The 20,413-nt window shown below is 41.3% G+C and overlaps 1 protein-coding gene across 5 annotated transcripts in view; it reads right to left on the minus strand.

Moving 5' to 3' along the window:
- The window catches only part of GRIA1 (glutamate ionotropic receptor AMPA type subunit 1), a 299,507-nt gene that overhangs the window by 69,134 nt on the left and 209,960 nt on the right, over positions 1-20,413 (minus strand). For all 5 annotated transcript variants that reach the window (XR_012377477.1, XM_025867184.2, XM_025867186.2 and 2 more), the window contains exon 11: positions 20,010-20,380. Coding sequence is in view for 4 of the 5 variants with exons in the window: in XM_025867184.2 (XP_025722969.1) it covers positions 20,010-20,380 (371 nt within the window). In the remaining variant the exon portion in view is untranslated. The remainder of the gene's footprint in view (positions 1-20,009; positions 20,381-20,413) is intronic.

Below are 20,413 nucleotides of genomic sequence, written 5' to 3' on the forward strand. Positions count from 1 at the left end.
TGATAGTATGGAATAAAACATTCAGAATTCCAATTTCTTTTTTTAATTAAATTAAATTATTTTTTAATTAATTTTTGAGGTAGTGTTCCATGATTCATTGTTTGTGTGTAACACCCAGTGCTCCATTCAATACATGCCCTCCTTAGTACCCATCACCAGGCTAATCCATCCCCCCTCCCCCTCCCCTCTAGAACCCTCAGTTTGTTTCTCAGAGTCCATAGTCTCTCATGGTTCGTCTCCCCCTCCGATTCCCTCCCCTTCATTTTTCCCTTCCTACTATCTTCTTCTTCTTCTTTTTTTTTTTTTTTAACATATAATGTATTATTTGTTTCAGAGGTACAGGTCTGTGATTCAACAGTCTTACACAATTCACAGCGCTCACCATAGCCCATACCATCCCCAATGTCTATCACCCAGCCACCCCATCCCTCCCACCCCCAACCACTCCAGCAACCCTCGGTTTGTTTCCTGAGATTAAGAATTCCTCAAATCAGTGAGATGATATGATACATGTCTTTCTCTGATTGACTTATTTCGCTTAGCATAACACCCTCTAGTTCCATCCATGTCATTGCAAATGGCAAGATTTCAGCGTTTTTTTTTTTTGATGGCTGTCTGATATTCCATTGTGTGTGTGTGTGTGTGTGTATATGTATACACACACACACACACGCACACACACACACACACACACACACACACACATACCACATCTTTATCCATTCATCTGTTGATGGACATTTTGGCTCTTTCTATAGTTTGGCTATTGTAGTCCTATTCATTCTTCAGTGTCAAGCTCAGTCCCTCCCTCCACCAAGAAAAACAAGAACTCAAAGAGCCATAACCAATAAGGAGTGAAAAAAGGCCCAGATGTGATTAGGGAATAGAGTACAGTTCAGCTTAAACGGGATAAAAGATGCCTTTCTAGGGAGTTCAGGTCAGAATATGACAGATCTTGGCATTTCTAAGTGATTTGTAAGGGAACCAGTATAGGGGATGGTTAGGACTACACACCTTGGAGCTAGTCAGACCTGATTTAAAATCCGGACTCCCTATTTTATTAGCTGTGCAACCTAGAGAGAACTCCTCACCTCTTTAAATTTCAGTTGTTTTTTTTTTAAAGCAAGGGTAAGTTATACCTATGTCATGGGCACAGGCTTCTTACAGATTAACATAGGGTTGTTAAGGATTTAAATAGATAATGCATGCAAAGCACTTGTAACTGTAGCATGCACATGGTATGTGTTAAAAAATGCTGTCATTAAAACTATTAACATCATCATCCTTCTCATTCTTTCTTAACTAAATTGTAAGTTCGTTAAATGGGATAACGTGTAAATCCAGCACCATGTATATCTAATGGTAAATTATCAAGAAATGCAAGTTTCTCCCTTTTCACCAATCTCTTTTATAAATAAAGACTGTGACTTTCACTTTTTCTGCAGACACTTAGTAAGCCCTCAATAAATATTTGTTGAATACTGAATAGATGTTATGACCCCCTGCTACTCTCTAGCACTGTGTTATGTACATTGTTGAGGGCTAATGATATTCATTACTGCAGAATCTTTGCATATTTATTTTTTAAAATTAGAATGGAACTAGGAAGAAATCTGGGTCCAAATATATATAAAATACTCTAACATAAGAAAGATCTTAATAGTTGGAAAAAGATTTAGTATGGCAGCTGTTTTTCTTCTCTCATTCAACTGTTAAGAAAATAGCAATGAATTATAGGGAAATGGATCTAATTTAACTCCAATTGCCCCCTGAGGAGGGTAACCCAAAAGACCAAAAGACCAGCAACTGTGGTAATATGAGGGAAATTGAGGTGACCACAGGATCATCAGGTCTTTATTTAATGTTCCACTTGTTAAGGAGGAATAGCTCTTCTTGAGTCTTTAAAAGTAACTCGAATCTTCTTCACGTACATGATTTCCTTTGTGAGAAGTGATCTGGCAAAGGGAAATGCTATAAAACATTTGCATTTTCAGATTCTGATGGATCTCTTAATATAGGCATCCTCTGAGTTGAGACACTGAAACCCATGAAAACCAAGATTGGTACAAAAGACACATAGGAGATCTTTATCAGAATACATTGATTTAAATACTGTACTTCCATGATATAGTTAGATCAGAATATAATTAGACCAAACCAGATTGTTCCTATAGCTTTCCAAGAATAATGGCTCTGTCTCAAAGTAAGGTCCACTTTTATTGTCATTTTATTTTAATTGACATTTACAGAAAATAATTTGGTGTCATAGGCATAAACTCTGTTGTCTGCTTTTTATTAGATAATGAAGTAGTGGTAGTCAGCCTAGTTAGCACAATATGACATATAATTTCTATAGTAATTCGCATGTTTTATATCAGTGGCTCATGAATATGCTCCACTAAATTTCGCTGGTCTCACAAGAGTCAAATAGCGATTATGGCAAATTCGGATTACAGGGCCCAGAGAGTAAGAGCAACTCAACTGGGACCTCTCCATGGTTCTGATGTCTGTAACTATGTCCCCTCTCTCTACTGACCTGAGTCCTTACAGTGTGGATTCCCCTGGCTTCTGCTTTAGATTATTCACATTCTGTATGGCATGCCACAATCAAGGCACCTAGAAATGTTTTTGTTTTCTTCTAGGGCCCTTAGTGACACTGCTGGACTACCATGAGTGGCATATCCAGACATGGAATGTTTTGAAGTGACTGCTATACATCAGCCCCTCTGCTGGAAACTGGGATATAGAGATGAATAAAAATTGGGTTCTGTTCTTAGGAAGCTCACATTCTAGTTGAGGAAAAGAGAGGATTTGTGGAAGCAAAGATCATGTCTTAAAAATTAATAAAAATATGCTGCCTTCTGCTTTTCTGCCCAATGCCATCAGATTAAACATCTCAAAATGTTCAGCCCCACCACTCTCCTTTTTATTAGGAGGTTATACTGATTTATATTAGGGAATTATTATACTGATTTATATTAGGAAATTATACTGATTTATTCTTTATTTCCTGCCTAATATTCAGTCCTTTGCCTGGTTTTCAAAAACCCTTTATAATTTGATAGTACTTTCCCATCTATTTTACTTCCTACATCTTTCCATCATGTCTTCTTCATGAGGCCATGCATGTTTTTATTTTGGTATTTATGCCCATACTGTTAAATTTTTTTCATGTCTACCAATACAAAAATATTGATAAATGTAAATCATAAGTAATATTTAGACACTTATTTACTTCTTTACTCTGCATATTCATCCAGGCTCTGTGGTAGGTGCTAGAATCATAGTGGTGGGCAAGACAATGAGGCCCTCACTCTAGGGGAGCTCTGAGTCAGCCTACAACTTTATTACTCAGGACCAGTAGCATTGGCTTCATCTGGCAGTTTATTAGAAATACAAAATCTTATGCCCCACTCCAAACCTACTAAATTTGAACCTCATTTTAACAAAATCCCTCGATAATTTTTATGCACAAATTTCACAAGTAATGGCCTAGGGGATAGGTACTGAAAAAGCAACTGTAATAACATGTAAAGACTGCTATGATGCTGAAGGACAGAGGTAAGAGAGCTAGCACCATGTTCGATTATTTAATGGGCATTTTTTTCCCAGTAAATTAAGAAATAATGGTGTGTGTGTGTGTGTGTGTGTGTACATGTATGTGTGTGTATTTAGAGACCACATGTTATTGTCCTTGAGAATTTCCCATTCACCCAGCCCAGTCCTGAGTCCACTGTAAGTACTCTAACATACACTTTTGCCAACACTGATTGATTGAATTGTTTACAGAAGTATTCAAACAAATTTGAGCATTTTAGAGGTTTTAGCAAATGATGGAATTGTTCAATTTTTGCCAGTACAGTTTTGATTTATTGAGTGTGGGGGTTTTATTTTGCTGCAACAAAAAGGAACGTTGTTTATCCTTTTCAAAGTCATAGCATTTCAGTATAGTTGACTTAAACAAGGATAGGAAATTCACAAGATAAAATAAAACCAAATTTTGCACAGAACAGTTTTTGCTCTGTGGTTCAAGCCTATAGATGAGTTTGCTTTTTCTATGTTATTTTTATTTTTATCATGTGTCAAGAGCTTGGTGATTCATGACTCAGTCAATACCCCTAGTTTAACTGGCCCAACACATCCATTACTTAGTAATACCCTTAGACTCAACTGGCACAAAACATGCTATCTGAAAAAAATTTACATTTTTTACTTGTTCATCTCTCTTTTGGTGTGCCAATGCAATCTGCAGCTTTCTTCACACACTAATGAGACTAAGTCAATAAAAGCAATGATGTTTTGAATGCACAACAAATTCCTTTTTGTTCCCCACTACCTTCTATCTCATTTGATATAGAATTTTTTTCTTTTAGGTTAATTTTAAATGAAAGAGAATTAATCCTTCTCTGCCTTTTCTCTGATAGTTTCTAGAGTTTTACATGCTTCATGTTTGGATGCTAAAGGATGCTTTTTGTACTCACAAGTGTTCTGAGCTTTATCCATCACTTGTAGGTATTTTGAAACACTGCCCAGAAAATCATGGACAGTGTCTCAGCTATTGATTTGTTCTAGAGCTTCAAGAAAAACCACAATCACTGACGTTCCAATGGAATCACAGTATCTCACAGTTAGAAAAATACTGCAGACATGATTTCATATGAGAATCTCTTCTATACTACCCCGTGTCCCTAATGGAATAAGCCAGCCTTTGTTTTAGCATCCATGAAGAGCCTTCTCCAGACATCTGGTTATTAGTTATCAAGGCATTATAAAGCTATAATAATTAGATAGGGTAATGCAGGGCAAGAATAAATAAGTACATCAACAGAACAGACTCAAGTATCCAGAAACAGACCTATTTATATTTGTTGACCTGATTTATGAGGAAGGGGCATGCAGTAGGGAAAATGGATGGCCTCAATAAATCATGATAGCACAATAGGAAATCCATATGCCAAATAACAACAACAACAAACCTTGATCCTGTACTTTGCACATATCTATGGACACACAAATCTAAATGTGAAAGGTAAAATTTCATAAGAAATCATAGAATACCTTCATGACTTTGAGGCAAGCAAATCTTCTTAAGCAACACACACAGAGTACTAGTCATAAAGGAAAAACTTGTTAAACTGGTTACATTATAACTACTTCTGTTCATCATACAACACCGTCAAGACAGTGAAAGGACAAGCCACGGAACAGAAGATATTGATAATACAGGCATCTGATAATATGCATTAGCAGGGATTTATAAAGAATGCTTTATAATACAACAACAATAAGAAACAACAAATAACCTAACAGAAAAGTGGGAAAAAATTTTCAAAGCTCTTCATAAAAGTGGCTATACAAATGACTAATAAATACAAAAAAGCTACGAGTCATCAGACAAATGCAAATTAAAACCATATGTGATATTATAACACCCACTTGCTAAAATGGTAGAAAAAGGTAGATGTGGAGCAACTAGAACACATCTATTGCTTATGAGGATGTAAATCTGTTTTCAGAAACAGTTTGGCAAAATCTGTAACGGGGAATTATAAATAATGTCGTCTGGGAATTCCTCTCCTTGGTATATACCCAACAGAAATTCCATATGCTCATCAAAAGACTTTTACAAGAATATAGCAGTATTATTTATAATGGCCTTACACTGGGAACAACAGAAATGTTTATCTGCAAAGATAATCACAATTTTGGATTTATTTCTGGATAAATAAATTGCAATTTATCCACATGATGAAATACTATACAAAAATGAGAATGAATGGACTGCAACTGTATGTGATGACATAGATCAATCTCAAAACATAGTATCGAGCAAAAACAGCCAGACACAAAAGAGTACATATTGTGTAGTTCTACTTATGAGGTTCAAAAACAGCTCAATTAGTAAAATTAGTCTATGATGTCAGGAGTCAGGATAGTGATTACTTTTTTATGGGGAAGGGAGCAAAAAGAGGTCCCCGAGATCTGGTAGTATTCTATTTCTTAATTTTAGTTTTGATCATACAGGTGTTTTTGCTTTATGAAAACTGAGCTATGTATTTATGATTTGTGCACTGACTGTGTGTTGTACCTCAAAATAATTAAATGGTGTGTCAAAGGGGGAAGAGATGAGGAAAACAGTAGCTCCAATTAAAAATCTTCCTATGCTCAGCATATCAAATCAAATCTAAGAGGGAAGAAGTCCATTGACTAAAAAAGAGGTTGAGGTTTGAAAAAAATAAACAAATGAATCTTCCTTGTATTAGTATGAAATCCTCCTTTTCCCCTTTGAGTTTTGATGCCACAGATATGGTGAAATGTAAGAGCCACTGGCTTTGTAGGGAGGTCTGGTGGATTTGCTTCTGGTTTAATGATGTGTCTGCCATTTCTCCTTCTCCAGCCAGATCGGTAGATGAGGACTGACCTTCTACCAACATCCATCTCTCCTTTTTGGGTCATCCATGGGTGGCACTTGAGTCCCAAGAGACACATGAGCTTTTTAAGTTCTCTGTTCCTTATGTGTTAGTTGTATCTTTCCAGTTTGACTATAAAACACCATATAAGCAAAGACCTGGCATTTCTTATTTCCGTGTATTCTTCATGTACTAAGGAGAGAACTGATCACAAGGGCTCAGTAAACACTTTCCATTGTAGAATTAGATCATTCAGACTGTGAGATCTGAAGTGTGAGAAGGAAAGTGACTTGTCCAGTGTCACCCAGCCACAATTATGTCTTCTGACTCCTGTCCTTGTCCAGCCAGGCTCCCTGCATGGCTTTGCTGAGGAAAAATAAACCATGCCCCTTTTGTTCTGTTTGCCTTGGCTTTACTTCTCAGTACAGGGATGAAAAGGCACACCATCTCAATTTTGCTAACTCTGTTCTGCTTTGCTGATTCACTGAGCAAATATTGCCTAAATGTGGTGCCTTTGGCTGTGGGGAGCAGGAACAATATATATAATGTCGAAAAAGCAAAGGCAGTGACCTGGCTCGTTTCAGTGTTCAGTTCTGCACAATGACAACACACCAAGCTCTTGTGTTCCTCCTATCTCTTTTCATTTGCCTCTAGGGATTATGATGAAGTTCAAAGCCCTACATATCCTGAAAGGTGTTGAAATCTTAACATCAGTCACTTGAAAAATTGCTCATTGTTAGGGGTCACTTGATTTATTTTCAACAAAAATGCTTCATCGAAGTCTGGACTACAAAATGGTCAACGTTAATTTAACCCACTTTGTGAACTCTCTCGACTTTGGTTTTTCTGAAATATACAATGAGATGATTAGATAAGAAACCACCTGACATTTAAGGCTCTATTCTGTAGATTCATTAGGGATCTAATCTATAGATTCATTAACTTAAATAATTACTAGAATCTATTATGAACACAAAATATTAATAAGCACTGACTACACATTAATAAATACTGACTATAAATGTTGTATATGTGTATATATCTCTATTCTGGGAGAGAGGCAGGGAGGGCAGTGGGAAGGGAGTGGGGAAGGAAAGAGGGAGAAGGGGAGAGAGGGAGGGGGAGAGAATGAATGAATAAATATATGACTTTTATTGATTACATGTCAGGCACCATGCTAAGTACCATAAAAACTTATTTAATCTTTACAGTGATTCCAAAAAGAATGATCTTCTCTTTATATATAAGGTATGACAGATTGTCTTTTCCAAATATGGCCATAACAATCTGTCTTATTCCATGTGTTCCTCTTAACAATGTGATTTTGACACTTGTTCTACTGAAAGGTTCCTTCCCTTTTGATATGCCTGGACCTGTGACTATGGCAGAAGTCACACTATGTGACTTCTCAGGGTAGGTCATGAAAGGTGATACAGCTTCTGCCTGCCTTCTCTTTGGTCCCTTGCTCTTGGAACTGACTCTCATGCTGGGGAAGCCCACACAGAGCACGGAAAGGGCACATGTAGGTGTCTGGGACAACAGCTTCAACTGCCAGCTCTGTGCCTGAGTCTTCAGATGATTCTGTCCTCCGGCTGTCCAGTCATCCACAGCCTTTTAGTTCTTCCATCTGAGGTCCCAGACATCTTCAGGCAGGGATAAGCCATCCCAGTATGCTGCTTTTCAAATTTCCTTACCTGTGGATTCCATGAGCATAATAACATGGCTGTAGTTTTATGCTACAGGTTTGGACTTGTTATGTTGCAATAGTAACAGAGACTCTGAGTTGCAAAGTTAGTTGTCCAGGGTCACACAGCAAATAAGTGTGGCAGGCAGAAATAAGCCCAGGTCTAACTCCTGAGCTCATGCTCTTAATTACTCTGTTGAAAAAGAGCTGCACATTCACAGGTCCTGCAAAACCAGTGTCTGTCACTCAGGGAAACGGAGAAAATCACTGTAATGCTGACCACGAAGAAACAAAATCAGATGCCCAGGAGATGAGGAGGGGCCTGGTAGGCAGGGAAGTTTGGCAGGGAAGGGTTGCTGCCCAGGAGACGAGTTTTGCCACAGAGGCGGGCAGGAGCTCAGATCCAGTTCCTGTCCAGGCTTAAAGTGAGAAGTAACCCTGGGAGGGGATGAGTGATGCTGTCCACATCCTCCAGCCATGACACTGTACCTGGCAGCCTTCCTCTTTCTGGGAGCAGTCTCTGGACTTCCCTCTGGCCAGTGCTGGGCCAGGAGGACAACCAGATAAGGAGATTCATGGCAGTGAGTCCCAGAAAGCTCTCACCACAGAATAAATGAGTGGTGGGAAGCCAGAGACAAAATGGAAAGGAAGTGATGTGATTAACACAAAAGGATGCAAAGAAAATTAAGACTTTTGAATCCCTGGTATATGCTAGGCAACTTGCATCAGTTTTTGTTTGTTTACGTATTCTTGTAAGAATCCTATGATATTGGCATTGATGGCCCTGTTTTTTTAGAGGAAACTGAGGCTTGCTAGTTAAGTTACTGGCTCAAGTCTTACAGCTAGTACCTGGTAGACTAGGATTCAAACCCAGGTCTCTCTGAATAATGGTTATATAGTCTCAAAACATAGTTATTTCTTCTTCTTTGCTTGGGCTTCCCTCCATCCCCCAACTGCCTTACCTGGAGTTCCTTCTGTAAGTTTAGCTTTATCCTTTGGGACCAGCCCAAGTCTCTCCTTTTTCACTAAGCCAGCCCAGATCATTTTAGTCTTCAGTGATCTTTTTTTTCTCTACCTATTGACTACAAATCCTGTGCTTGGGAATTATTCACATATACATTCTGCTTTATTATCTACCTTTTTTTCTTGTATATCTTGGTTCTTCTACTGACTTGCAAAGTCAGATGTCTGAACTCATGTTTCTTGCTTCTTTGCATCTGCCATAATGCTTAGCATTGTGCCTAAGGCAAGGTTTAGAACCAAGATGGTGCTCAATTAAAACATTTGATTGATTAATGCTCCCTGGTGTCTACAGCAACATACACACACGGTAACCAGAAACAAAACAAAATAAACTCCCTCTCCATTCTCTCTCCCCCTTCCCAGAATGGGTACCACACAGAGGATAGGACATGGAAGAGAAGATAAATATCAGGTGGGTGCCTGGCCAGACTCCCACAGAAGGGAAGGCATCTTTTTGCCTGACAGCTCCTCTGTGCCACTCAGGAGATAAATAACCTGGCAGCAGCAGTGGTAGGGACTCCCTGAATGCCCAGCCAGTACCCTCTGAATTCTAGAAATTAGACCTGGCTGACATCATTCCACCCATGGTAGACCAAGACTTAACACCAATCAATAAAGATGCTCCACGTGGACCTGGGAATTTCGTACTTATGAAAACTGAAGAACTAACCCAACATTGCCCATTTTAGATTCTTGGCTTCTTAGGTGATGCGCTAATGGCTTTATAAAGGTTATAGGTCCCCCGAAGTCATAGTATTGAGTTTATCGTTAAACTTTGTGAGCTCTGAACCTTCGGCTAATAAGTACCTAGGAATGACCTTGATTGAAAGGTCCCATGGCTCAACACATGCCTGCTTCAGTGCCTTTGTTCATGGCACTCCCTGCCTCCCGCCCCCCCCCCCCCCCGACTCCTCCCTCCATTTTTCTTAGCTTTTGTAGAAAATCTTATCTCATCTTTCAAGGCACAGTCCAATGCTTCCCGGAGGTCTCTTTTCACCACAGCCCACACTACTTTTGCCTTTCTCAGAAAAAAACTGCCACCAAATCCACATGCCATGGAGTTTAGCCCTCAGTTACACATTCTCTTAGTTCCCTGTGTTCCAGAAAGGCAGCCTGGTGCAGTGAAAAAGACCCTAAATTTGGGGCCAGTGGGACCACAACCCATTATTTCCCTGCCATGCAACCCTGAAGATCTTTACAAAGCAGCACAGGCATTCCTGTTCTTCTACCAAAACAGCTGCATTGGGTTCCACTGGATGATGAACCATCGCTTCTTTCAGCAGACTTCCACTGAGGGACAGTGGGCTACTAACAGATTTTTAAAACATCAGTGAAAGGGACATCCTTAGGGCGCCTGGGTGGCTCAGTTGGTTAAGCGACTGCCTTCGGCTCAGGTCATGATCCTGGAGTCCCGGGATCGAGTCCCGCGTGGGGCTCCCTGCTCGGCAGGGAGTCTATTTCTCCCTCTGACCCTCTTCCCTCTCGTGCTATCTCTCATTCTCTCTATCTCAAATAAATAAATAAAATCTTAAAAAAAAAAAGAAAAGGACATCCTTATACATACATCCTGTTGCATTTGCACAACCATTTCTATAGGATAAATGTGTGGACCCTAGATGTTTCTCACCCCTACAATTTTAAGGCTATTTGTGATCCTTTTTGTCTCTTCTTCTCTCACTCCCATTCCTACCTAAGGAGCTATAGTTAAAGAATCCCATGCCCTCTCCAGATTTTCGCTATGACTATGAAACCTACCCTATGCCATAGTCACTTCCTAGCTGAAGCCAAGAGGTTGGCCTCTCCTAAGTGGCACTAGTTGTATCTTTTCTTCTGTCTCTGTTTCACATCTTTCTTTCTCCAGCTGGCCACAATGAACTTCCTCTTGGTGGGGGCAGAGTGCATTCCTGGGTGCTTACCTCTCCTTCCTCAGGGGATGGCTTTTAAAGACAAACAGACTGTAAAGAATAAAAATGGAATAAAAACCCAAGGCAAAAAAGGTCCATTAAAAATTCAGAGTGAGGGAGCCCTACAGAAGAAAATGGGACCTTTTTTTTCATGAATTCTAACAGTCCATGGAGAGCCTTAAGGGACACTCAGAAGATTTCTGGTTTTGGAAGGCTGCAGTGTGTCAAGGATAAATCATGGAATCAGACACACACAAATTGTAATTCCAGCTCTGCTGGGTAACCATGGACAAGGGAGTTAATCACCCTGAGCCTCAGTTTTCTCATCTGTAGAGTGGTGCTGATGTACCTGAGCAGAGGTTGTCATGATGACGAGTAATGTCATCTAACACCAGAGTGCCTGGCACATAGCAGTTGCAATAAGTGAAAGCAATTATTACTACTGTTTTTGCAAGCCAAGAGAAAATTAGAGTGTCCCTGAATAATGGGGTAACTGGCGACGTTAGGATGATGGGGAGCTTTGTTTTCTGTGTCTATTTAACTTCCTTTTCTCCAGTTCTACCTGATTTTCCTCCAAATCCCTTCATAGACCAGGATTGAGTTTCCCCATGTGACACAGGTAGTTACTGACAGCCAGAAATTTTCTCCATTAGATTGCTTTCTCTCCATTAAATGAAAAATAGGACATGCTTAGAAAGTGACATGTTAATTCAACAAGCATGTATTTGAATGTACAACACCTGGTGCCAGGTTTTGGATGAGTTGCAGAGATCAGTCTGCCAGTCTGTGTTTTGGTGAGGAACAGCCAGGGTACTCTAGTACAGGGCTGCAGGTGAAGGATGCCTTCAGAGATATGCATTGACAGTGGTGACAGCAACAGCAATGTCAACAGCTCTTACTGTCTGTGGGTCAGCCCTGTGCAGGGGAAGAGCCTTCCAGGCATCATGTCGCTTAATATCCTTTCGGTAGGTCATCTTCTTATCATTCTCATTTGCCAGAAGAAGAAATTGAGGTGCAGAGAAGCTATCTTCCCACACTTGCACAGCTGCTAGGATTCAATTGCAGCAACCCTGTCCCAGGCCTCAGGCATAACCATTACCGTGAAGCACAGATTCAGAAGAGTAATTGGGGTTGGGAAGCCTGTATTTGCAAAGGGGGAAGAGTTGAGCAGGAAAGATGGGAGCAGTCACTCCAACCAGAGGGGATGACAACAGCATGGGTAAACAAAATGAAGCACAACTTGGTTTGGCTATAGCCTTGGCTGAACCTGAGAATCAGAGGGAGACACACCTTAGATGGGGGTCTGGAGACTTGGTAGGTACCATCTTGCTGCCATTTTGAAGACGGAGAAGCAAGACAGAGGAAGTGACTCACCCAGTGGGCTAACAGTAGACTGAGACTAAACTTCTTTCTAAGCTCCCTTACCACCTCCTCCAGTCATGTGGGCCTGCCCCCTGTGACAACAGCTCCTCCCATTGCCTCCCTTGGGTAGGACTCCATCCTGCTTCTAGCAGGTACTGGGCTTCCTTATTTTAAGGCCTTCTTAAGCCATCAGAGACACACCAGGAGTATCATCACCTAGGTTTGTCATTTCTGTGTTAGTGTGCCTGATACCACTGATCTTCTGCTTGATACCTTGGGCTTAATTTGCCTCTTATCTTCCTTGAACATCCCTAGGGCAAAAGTATTCATTTGCACAGATGGATAGTGTGCCTAATTCATATTCAAAACCATCACTGGAGTATGAGCATACATTCCCCATCAATTTGATTAATGATGCTTTCATGTTTTCCCTATGTAAAATTCTGTACTTCTTTTCAGATGAACAATTGGGTCTTCTGGTCCAAGATGCTGCATTTCCAGAGAAATTTTAAGAAGAAACTTTCTTTTCTCTCCAGGAGAAATGGTTCTCTCCAGGAAAGGAGAGGTTCTCTCCAGGAAAATGTAGAACCTGGGAAGATATAGTCATGGGCAGGCCTTTTTGGTTATAGAGACATAGGGATCATCTTTCTTGTAGGGCAGCACCCATCCATGACCTAGATTTTCTAAGGCATGTGAAAGATGAGAAAAACATAGTGATCATATTTTGGAACATATACTTGGGACCAAAAATGAAGGGAGGAGGGGGGAAATTCCTTTAAAAAGTACATAAATATAATATTCCAAGTATGGTCTAAATTAATTAAAGGTACAGTGGTACATTATACTCCTGCTCTTCTTCCAGGGGTATCCAACTGGTGGCCCACAAGCTGAATCTTGGCATGTTGCTGTTTCCTCTGCATAGAGTTCCCAGGGCAATGACTGTCCACACCTGAGTGGGGGCTGCCTTCTTTGGCTGACATGCACTTCTCCATTCACCACAGCCCCCAGCTGACACCCATTCTTGTGTTAATGAGCTTACAAGAATTACCTCTGTGACTCCTGGCTAAGTCCCTCCCCTCCTTGTATGCCAGAACCTTCACCTATCAAACTGGGATGGGGGTGTTGATTACATTTTATAGGTGTTTTGCTTATTGCTTGCCTCCTCTCACTAGAAGGTAAGCTCTTAGGAGGGCAGGGAATTTTTTGTCTGCTTTGTTCAGTGATATGTCCTATAGCACTTTGAACCATATCTGTTGCATAACAGGTGCTAAATAAACATTTGATGAGTGAATAAATGGCTCTAAACATCCCTTTCAGCTCAGTGAAACACTTTCTAAACATTTGCCTATGGTGATTTTTGAAAGAAAAAACAAACTCTCCTTCAGTTAAGCTGCTCAAACCTTGGACTTTCAGAGCACTCTAGAGAGGGAGAGCATCATTTGACTTCCCTCTTCCTGATGGCCACAATTGCTGGCTGAGATGCGGAAATTGATGCTTTTCATTTGCGTATCCAGTGAAGCCTTTATCCTCCTGTCACTGCATTCATTTTAATACTTCCATGTGGCTTCTGGAGCTTCTGAAACTTCTACTCTTGTGCTTCTCAATGGTCTGTGAAACTGCTGGGCATTGGAGCCTGGCTCTGGGTCTTGCCATCAGGTAGCAGAGGATTAAAGTTGAAAAGGAAGGCAATGAGCTGAAGTCCCAGGGATGGGGCCAATCCTGGACAGTCCCTACACAGATCACACCTGACACATTTGCAGAAGCCCCTCACTGGGGCCAAAGGTGAGGGACAGATGATTTTGATGCAGGTGGTCCCCGTAGAAACCCCTATACCTAGTCTTAAGCAACAAAGCATCTATCCTACACTTCTTGCATCATGATTGTCCACACATCCTTATGATATTGTTCCTTGAAGCAATGAATCTGTGTCCTAAATGAGGTTTATGTTTTCTAAAGGTGAACTATTTTATGATTTCAGGTAGCTTCTATCAACTTCCCTGAATTTCTACTCTCAGCACCCCTTCTTTCCTCCCACAGCACTTCAATGACACAAGATGAGCAAGAGGAGGAGGTTTGCATGACTGTCTCTGGGAGAGGAGGTGGGAGAACAGGCGGTGGACGGGGTGGATTTCTCATCACCTCTCAATGTCATTGCACACTGGTTGCTATGGAACTTTTGTGTGAATGCAAAGGTCAGACTGCCGTTGGTTATCAGTTTGGGATCTGCTCATTGGTTATCCTGTTCCCATGGTGAATCAGTTGCTTGGCCCAACAAGTAGATTAGCTGGTGGGGTGGGGGAGGTGTGTGCTATAGGGTTCTTGGAGATCGCCGAAGTGTCATCACTCCTCCAGTCGAGACTTCTCACTGAGACTAATTATCTTCACTAGGTGGAGATAATTATCATATATTCTGATACATTTTAAGATCAGGAATAAAGGACTTTTGAAAGCTGCAGTCATAATTTCCCATTTTCCTCTATTCCCCTAGGACCTCCCGAACTCCTCTTTTTCTACTTACTAAAGTCATCGGAACCCAGAAAAGTACTGATCCCGTGGATGAGCCAATGAGGAAGTGGGGGCTGTGGGAATTGAGAGGTGGAGAGGCTCACTCTTAGCTCACTTACAGACAGTGGGAGCCTTGGGTTGACACTGCATGGTTTGACACTGCATGGTTTGACACTGCATGGTAGGCGGCATTAGACTGGGCATCAACAGGCCACAGGGATTGTCTCGATCACCTCAGAGGAAATCGCTTTGCCCTCTTGGGCCTTGGTTTCCTCATGCGTAACATGAGATGGATAAACCAGATCATCTTAATGATCCCACCCAAAGCTAAAGGTCCCTGGAACTTTGGTTCCATGTTTTCCAAATGCTCCCCACCTCTTGGATCCATCATGGACTCTTCCCTCCCATCACTCTCACATATCCAGTACATGAGCACGTGCTGTCAGTTCTAATTTCAAAGTAGCCCACAAATCCATCGTCATGACCATTATAATTTCCATCACTGTAATTTCCCCTAGATGGCCATGAGATCCTCTTTCTCTGCTTCCATTCTTGACTATTCGCTGCCCAATTCATTTTCCTCATAGCTTCCCAGAGTGGTATTTTAGCATGTAAACCAATCCTTCCTTTGCTTAAAACTCTCCAATGTCTTCCCATTATATTTAAAGTAAAACTCTAAATCTATACTATGGTATGGGGCCGCACATAATCTGGACTCTGCCTATTTCTCTGATGTTGTCTCAAACCCCTGTTCTCATTCACTGCAAGCCATATACACTGCTCACCCCTTCCATCCTTGAAAGCAGCTAAGCTCTTTTCCCTCTGAGAGGCTTTGCACATGGCTATTCTGTCTCTCCGCTCTGTGCAAGTCTACCTCTTTCTTACCTATCAGCTCCTCAGAAAAACTGTCTCAGAACTCCTTAAGTCAGTCCCCTGTAATTCAACTTCCCTTATTATCTACTGCTACAGTAGGGTCATTTTATTTGTAGCACACCACAATTGCCTGTTTAATGTCTGTCTTACAGCACTATACTTGGCAGCTCCTTGAAGCAAATACTCCTAGCCTCATGCTCCTCATTGATATATCTTCATATTCTCAGCACCCTGCACCATGCCCTGCATAATGTGGGCAATTAGCAATACCTGTTGAATAAGTGAATGAAACTAGCTACAAATAGGGGGAAAGGGTGCAGAAAAGAAAGTTGAAGGAACTAAAAATACATTTTGCCTGTGATGGTTTTGTCCCTCCTTTAGTTTATCTCTTCTCAAAATGTTCCTCTCTGTGGGAAAAGGCATCTAAATATCTATTAAAAATAGGTCATCAGATGCAAGAAGCAGGTCTATGAAGTCAATTCACAGATGGCATTTTAATCTCACCATCAGCCTAATGCAAAAAATTGTAATCTGTGATCACAGCTAAACTGAATTTTAACTTTGGAATGTTAAATAGCTTACACAAACCCAATTTCTCATGTAAGTATTTTAAGGAGAGGTGGGAAGAGTCTTTAAAGCATTTCAGGTGCATTTACTGACCTATGTCATTGAATATGTTAATCATAGATTATTTATCCACCGTGTAAGTGCAGAAAACATTGACTTGAAGCCACTGTGGCCATTGCTGCTGGCTGATTCCTCCACAGCCATCCCCACCCTTCCCCTCTAGAGGCTAGCTAAGTTCTTGCCTTACTGGCCCTCCTTGCCACTATGAGTGATCATGCGCCACTGTTTCTAAGGAGAGAGAAGCAGCCATCAGCTGCTGTGGTGGGGAGTACTCTGTTAAGCTTCTTCTTTTTTTTTTTTTTGAGCCAAAGAGTTAGAAATGGCAACCCTTCTTCCCCTTCTTGCTGCTTGAAACATGCACACGATATCTCGGTATAGCCATCCTGTGAATACGAGCAAATGCCAATACAATCCCAAAACAGCAGATCCTGGTTTCACTGAACATGAGCTACTGCCTGCTTCCACGCTTCTTATAATGTAAGAAAGACAACTCTTTATCTGTTCATATTCTTGTGGTCAGATTATTGTGTTAATTGCAGGCAAGCACATTTAGCTACATTTTGTTGGCTTTGATTAATAGACATTAACATGAACTTTGAAGAGATGAAGAGATAAAGCTACTTGTGTGTGAGTGTAGATACATGTAATTCAGATGGAATCTAGTTTCTGAAAATCTAAATTAGTGAGGATTTATGCTATATTCTTTAAGTAAACAGCAAGAACAACTAACTGAAGCTCATTTGGAAGGATATTTGATATATACAAGCCCTTTAAATCTCTTCCCACCATAATCCCCAGATTGTCTGACACAGTGCTCTGCATGTCAGAGGCCCATGAAATTTGGTATGAGACAAGCAAAACAAAACCTTCTGTTGATGTTTGTAGTCTCTGGCTCTGACCACTGTCTAAGTGTCCTTGTCTTTTTTTGTATGGCCCTAGTGAGATGAAGTATATGCTTTTTCTCTTTAGTGTATATTTCCAGGATACATTGTGATGTTACTCTGGCTCTCAGAGGGTTTCTATAGGCCCCTAAGCTCTGGGATTGGCCAGGGTAGGGCCTGATAAGGAAAAGTCCACCTCAAATAGATAAAACTTATTCTGGAAGGTTCACTCTTTTGTCTGTCAGTCCCTTTGATCCAAAATTTCAAATCCTTCTGCCCAGTTCCTGTGAGGAGGAGACTCAGGAATCCAGGTGTTGCTGGTCTTTGGAGTGAACCACTGGCTGTTTCTGCTTTGTCTCTGGACTTCCCAAGAAGGGAGAAGTTCAGTGGCTTTCAAATCCGGGAGTGCCTTTTCTTCTAGTGAAGTTGAGTGGAAGCCCAATATATAAAATCAATAAAATAATAAAAAAATGGCATCTGTTTTATAGTGCTTCCTGGATATTATATTCTGGGTTCTATATGTATCATTCTATTTTAAACCTCCCAACAATACTTGAGGTGGGAACTATTCCATTCTACCAGTGAAAAAACAGGCAGAGAGTGGAGGTGTTCTATCAAAGATTGGGAGGAAGGAGGTTGGGTTGGATCCTGTTCAGTCTCCTCTTCACCTCAGTGTTGGTTCCTAAGATACTCTACTGGAACCCTCAGAAGGCCTGGAGGCAAAGTTTGAACATCCTCCCGCAGTCAGAGGTCACAAACTCAAATACCCTCCCAGGGGCCAGCTGAGTAATAAGGGAATGAAGGTGGTTAGCTGGGGGCGTTGGTGCAGAGGGGGAAAACGGATCAGCTGAGGAGGGCAGCTACCATGCGGCTGTGCACAACCATGACCAAATTCTGTGCAGATCAAATAAAAACAGGCCTGGCAGGGGATTCAGCTCCTGTGGGCCACTGACTTGAGACCTTGGGAGGAAGGGTGGGGAGTATGAAAACATACCCTGAGGTCAGACCGCACTCGGGTGAACCATTAGGAGGTGAGATGCCCATGGAGGAAGGAAATAATGGAGAACAACAACCCCTGGTCTTTTTAGACACGTGCATATTGTGATGGCCCTACATTATACTGATGAGTTAAGAGTCATTTCTTTCCACTGTTTATCTAGTGGCCTGATTTATTTTTAAGCAAGTCCTTCCCCTGCTTGGTTCTATCTACTCTTCACCATGTGTTTGCCAGTATTGGCCAAGCATCCAGTCTCACACCTCCTCTCCCACGCACCCCACCCCCCAACTGTCTTCTTATTTAAAGAAAAACAAGATTATAATGGTGAACAATGAGACTACCTAAATTATACAGCGGCCAAAATGAATCCTGAGGGAAGCTCCTTAGGAAGAATTTTATTCCATTGCTACTTAGGAATATTGGTTCTCATTGACTCTCAAATGCAAACAGACAGGTGGTAAAGATGCCTCCAGCACAGGTCCATGAGGCCTTAATATTTATGCAATGTCCCCAAAGGGTGACAGTGTGTGCAAATCTATTCACGACAGCCAAGTTGTAAGTCATGACGCCCTGTGTGCTTTAGAAACTTGGTAGTCTACAAGGGACTGCCTAGCGGAAAAGGAGTTCATAGACAGTGAACAACCATAAAAAGAAAAGGAAATAGAGTCAGTGCTTGTGTGTCAGGTAAATTGGAGGGGATTTGTGGCATGAACATTCCAGAATGTAGTTGAAAGAACATTACACACAAAGACAGGAGGTCAATAAATGTGGGACTTGGTCCAGATTGGAAAATTTCAAGTTTTTTTCATGTCCCCTACTTTCCATCCTGCCTTCTTTTTTTTCTTTCTTAGCTTCAAAATGACTTTTTTCCCCAAAAGAAATAGTATTCACAATCTAACATATAAAACAGACAAAAACGGAACTACTCTGGTTCTGTGGGCGGGGGAAGGGGTTGCAACCTCACTGATTTGGGCACCCAAGTTCTCTCAGTTGCAGTATCTGAGGCACCTCTGGGAAACCCCAGTTTTAAAACACAAGAAACAAATTTACATCACCACTAGAACTAGATTACTTCTGAGGTCTGTCTCAGAACTAAGAAAAAGAGAACCTTTTCTCTTAAGATTGAGGAAACCGAGGTCTAGTAGGGCCAGGTGGCCTGCTCAGGGCCATACAGAGCACACTATAGCCAGTGCTGGGACCCACTCATAGTTCAGTGCTCCTTTCATCACTTAGAAGTAGTATAGGATGGTGGTCCGAATCTCAACTCACCTAGCTACTAGCCCGATAACCTTGGCAAGATTCAAAATTTATGTGGTTCCTCATTTATGAAAGAAGATGCAACGAGGGTCTCACCTTATGCTTCTGTGAGGATTCAGTAAGATAATGCATGTATGGGACTCAAAACCTTGCTTCCCATCGATAGGTGCTCACTAAATGTTAGTTGTACCATGCTGTCCCTCACCCCTTCTCTGAACCTTTCAGCTACAGAACTTCAGACTTGTGATTATGCCTGTTAATCCTGACAGAGCATATCAACCAGAGAGCAGACAGAGCTGGCTCAGACACAGGAGGCATCCAGATAATTGAGAGCATACACTGGACAGCTGACTGTAAAGCATAGTTGAAAAGCTGAATACAGTAAAGTCTGGAAATAATTCCTATCCCTTAACTTTCCAGTGTTTGCTTTTTTTCCCCCAAGAAAAATATAGCATTGAGCAAAGGGGTTGAGAAGAGCTGACTGACCTGGGAGAAATGTCACATCCTTGTTGCATGAATGCTCCCAGGGAGAACCACAGACTGTTGAATATCCCAAACTCATTGGACTGGTCACTGGTTGTCTGGTCCCGCCCTTCCTCAAACTCTTCACTGTGCCATTCATAGGGGCTGAAGCGGCTGACCAGGAAAAGGACGACACTCACTCCAATGTAGGCAAAGACAATGCACATCCAAATCTCATAAGCCAAAGGATCGAGGAAGGAGAAGACCCCAGGTTTGGACTTCTGTGGCTTTTTTATCATGATGGAGATCCCCAAACTCATAAATGGCTTGGAGAAATCTATCACCTCTTCCCGGACCAAGGTGATAGTTAAAGGAGCTACGGCCACATCGGCTCTCTGCAAAAAAAAAAAAAAAAAAAAAAAAAAAAA

Source organism: Callorhinus ursinus, unplaced genomic scaffold (assembly GCF_003265705.2).
Source record: "Callorhinus ursinus isolate GAN/ISIS: 27379988/994484 unplaced genomic scaffold, GSC_fseal_2.0 scaffold3, whole genome shotgun sequence".
Taxonomy (NCBI): domain Eukaryota; kingdom Metazoa; phylum Chordata; class Mammalia; order Carnivora; family Otariidae; genus Callorhinus; species Callorhinus ursinus.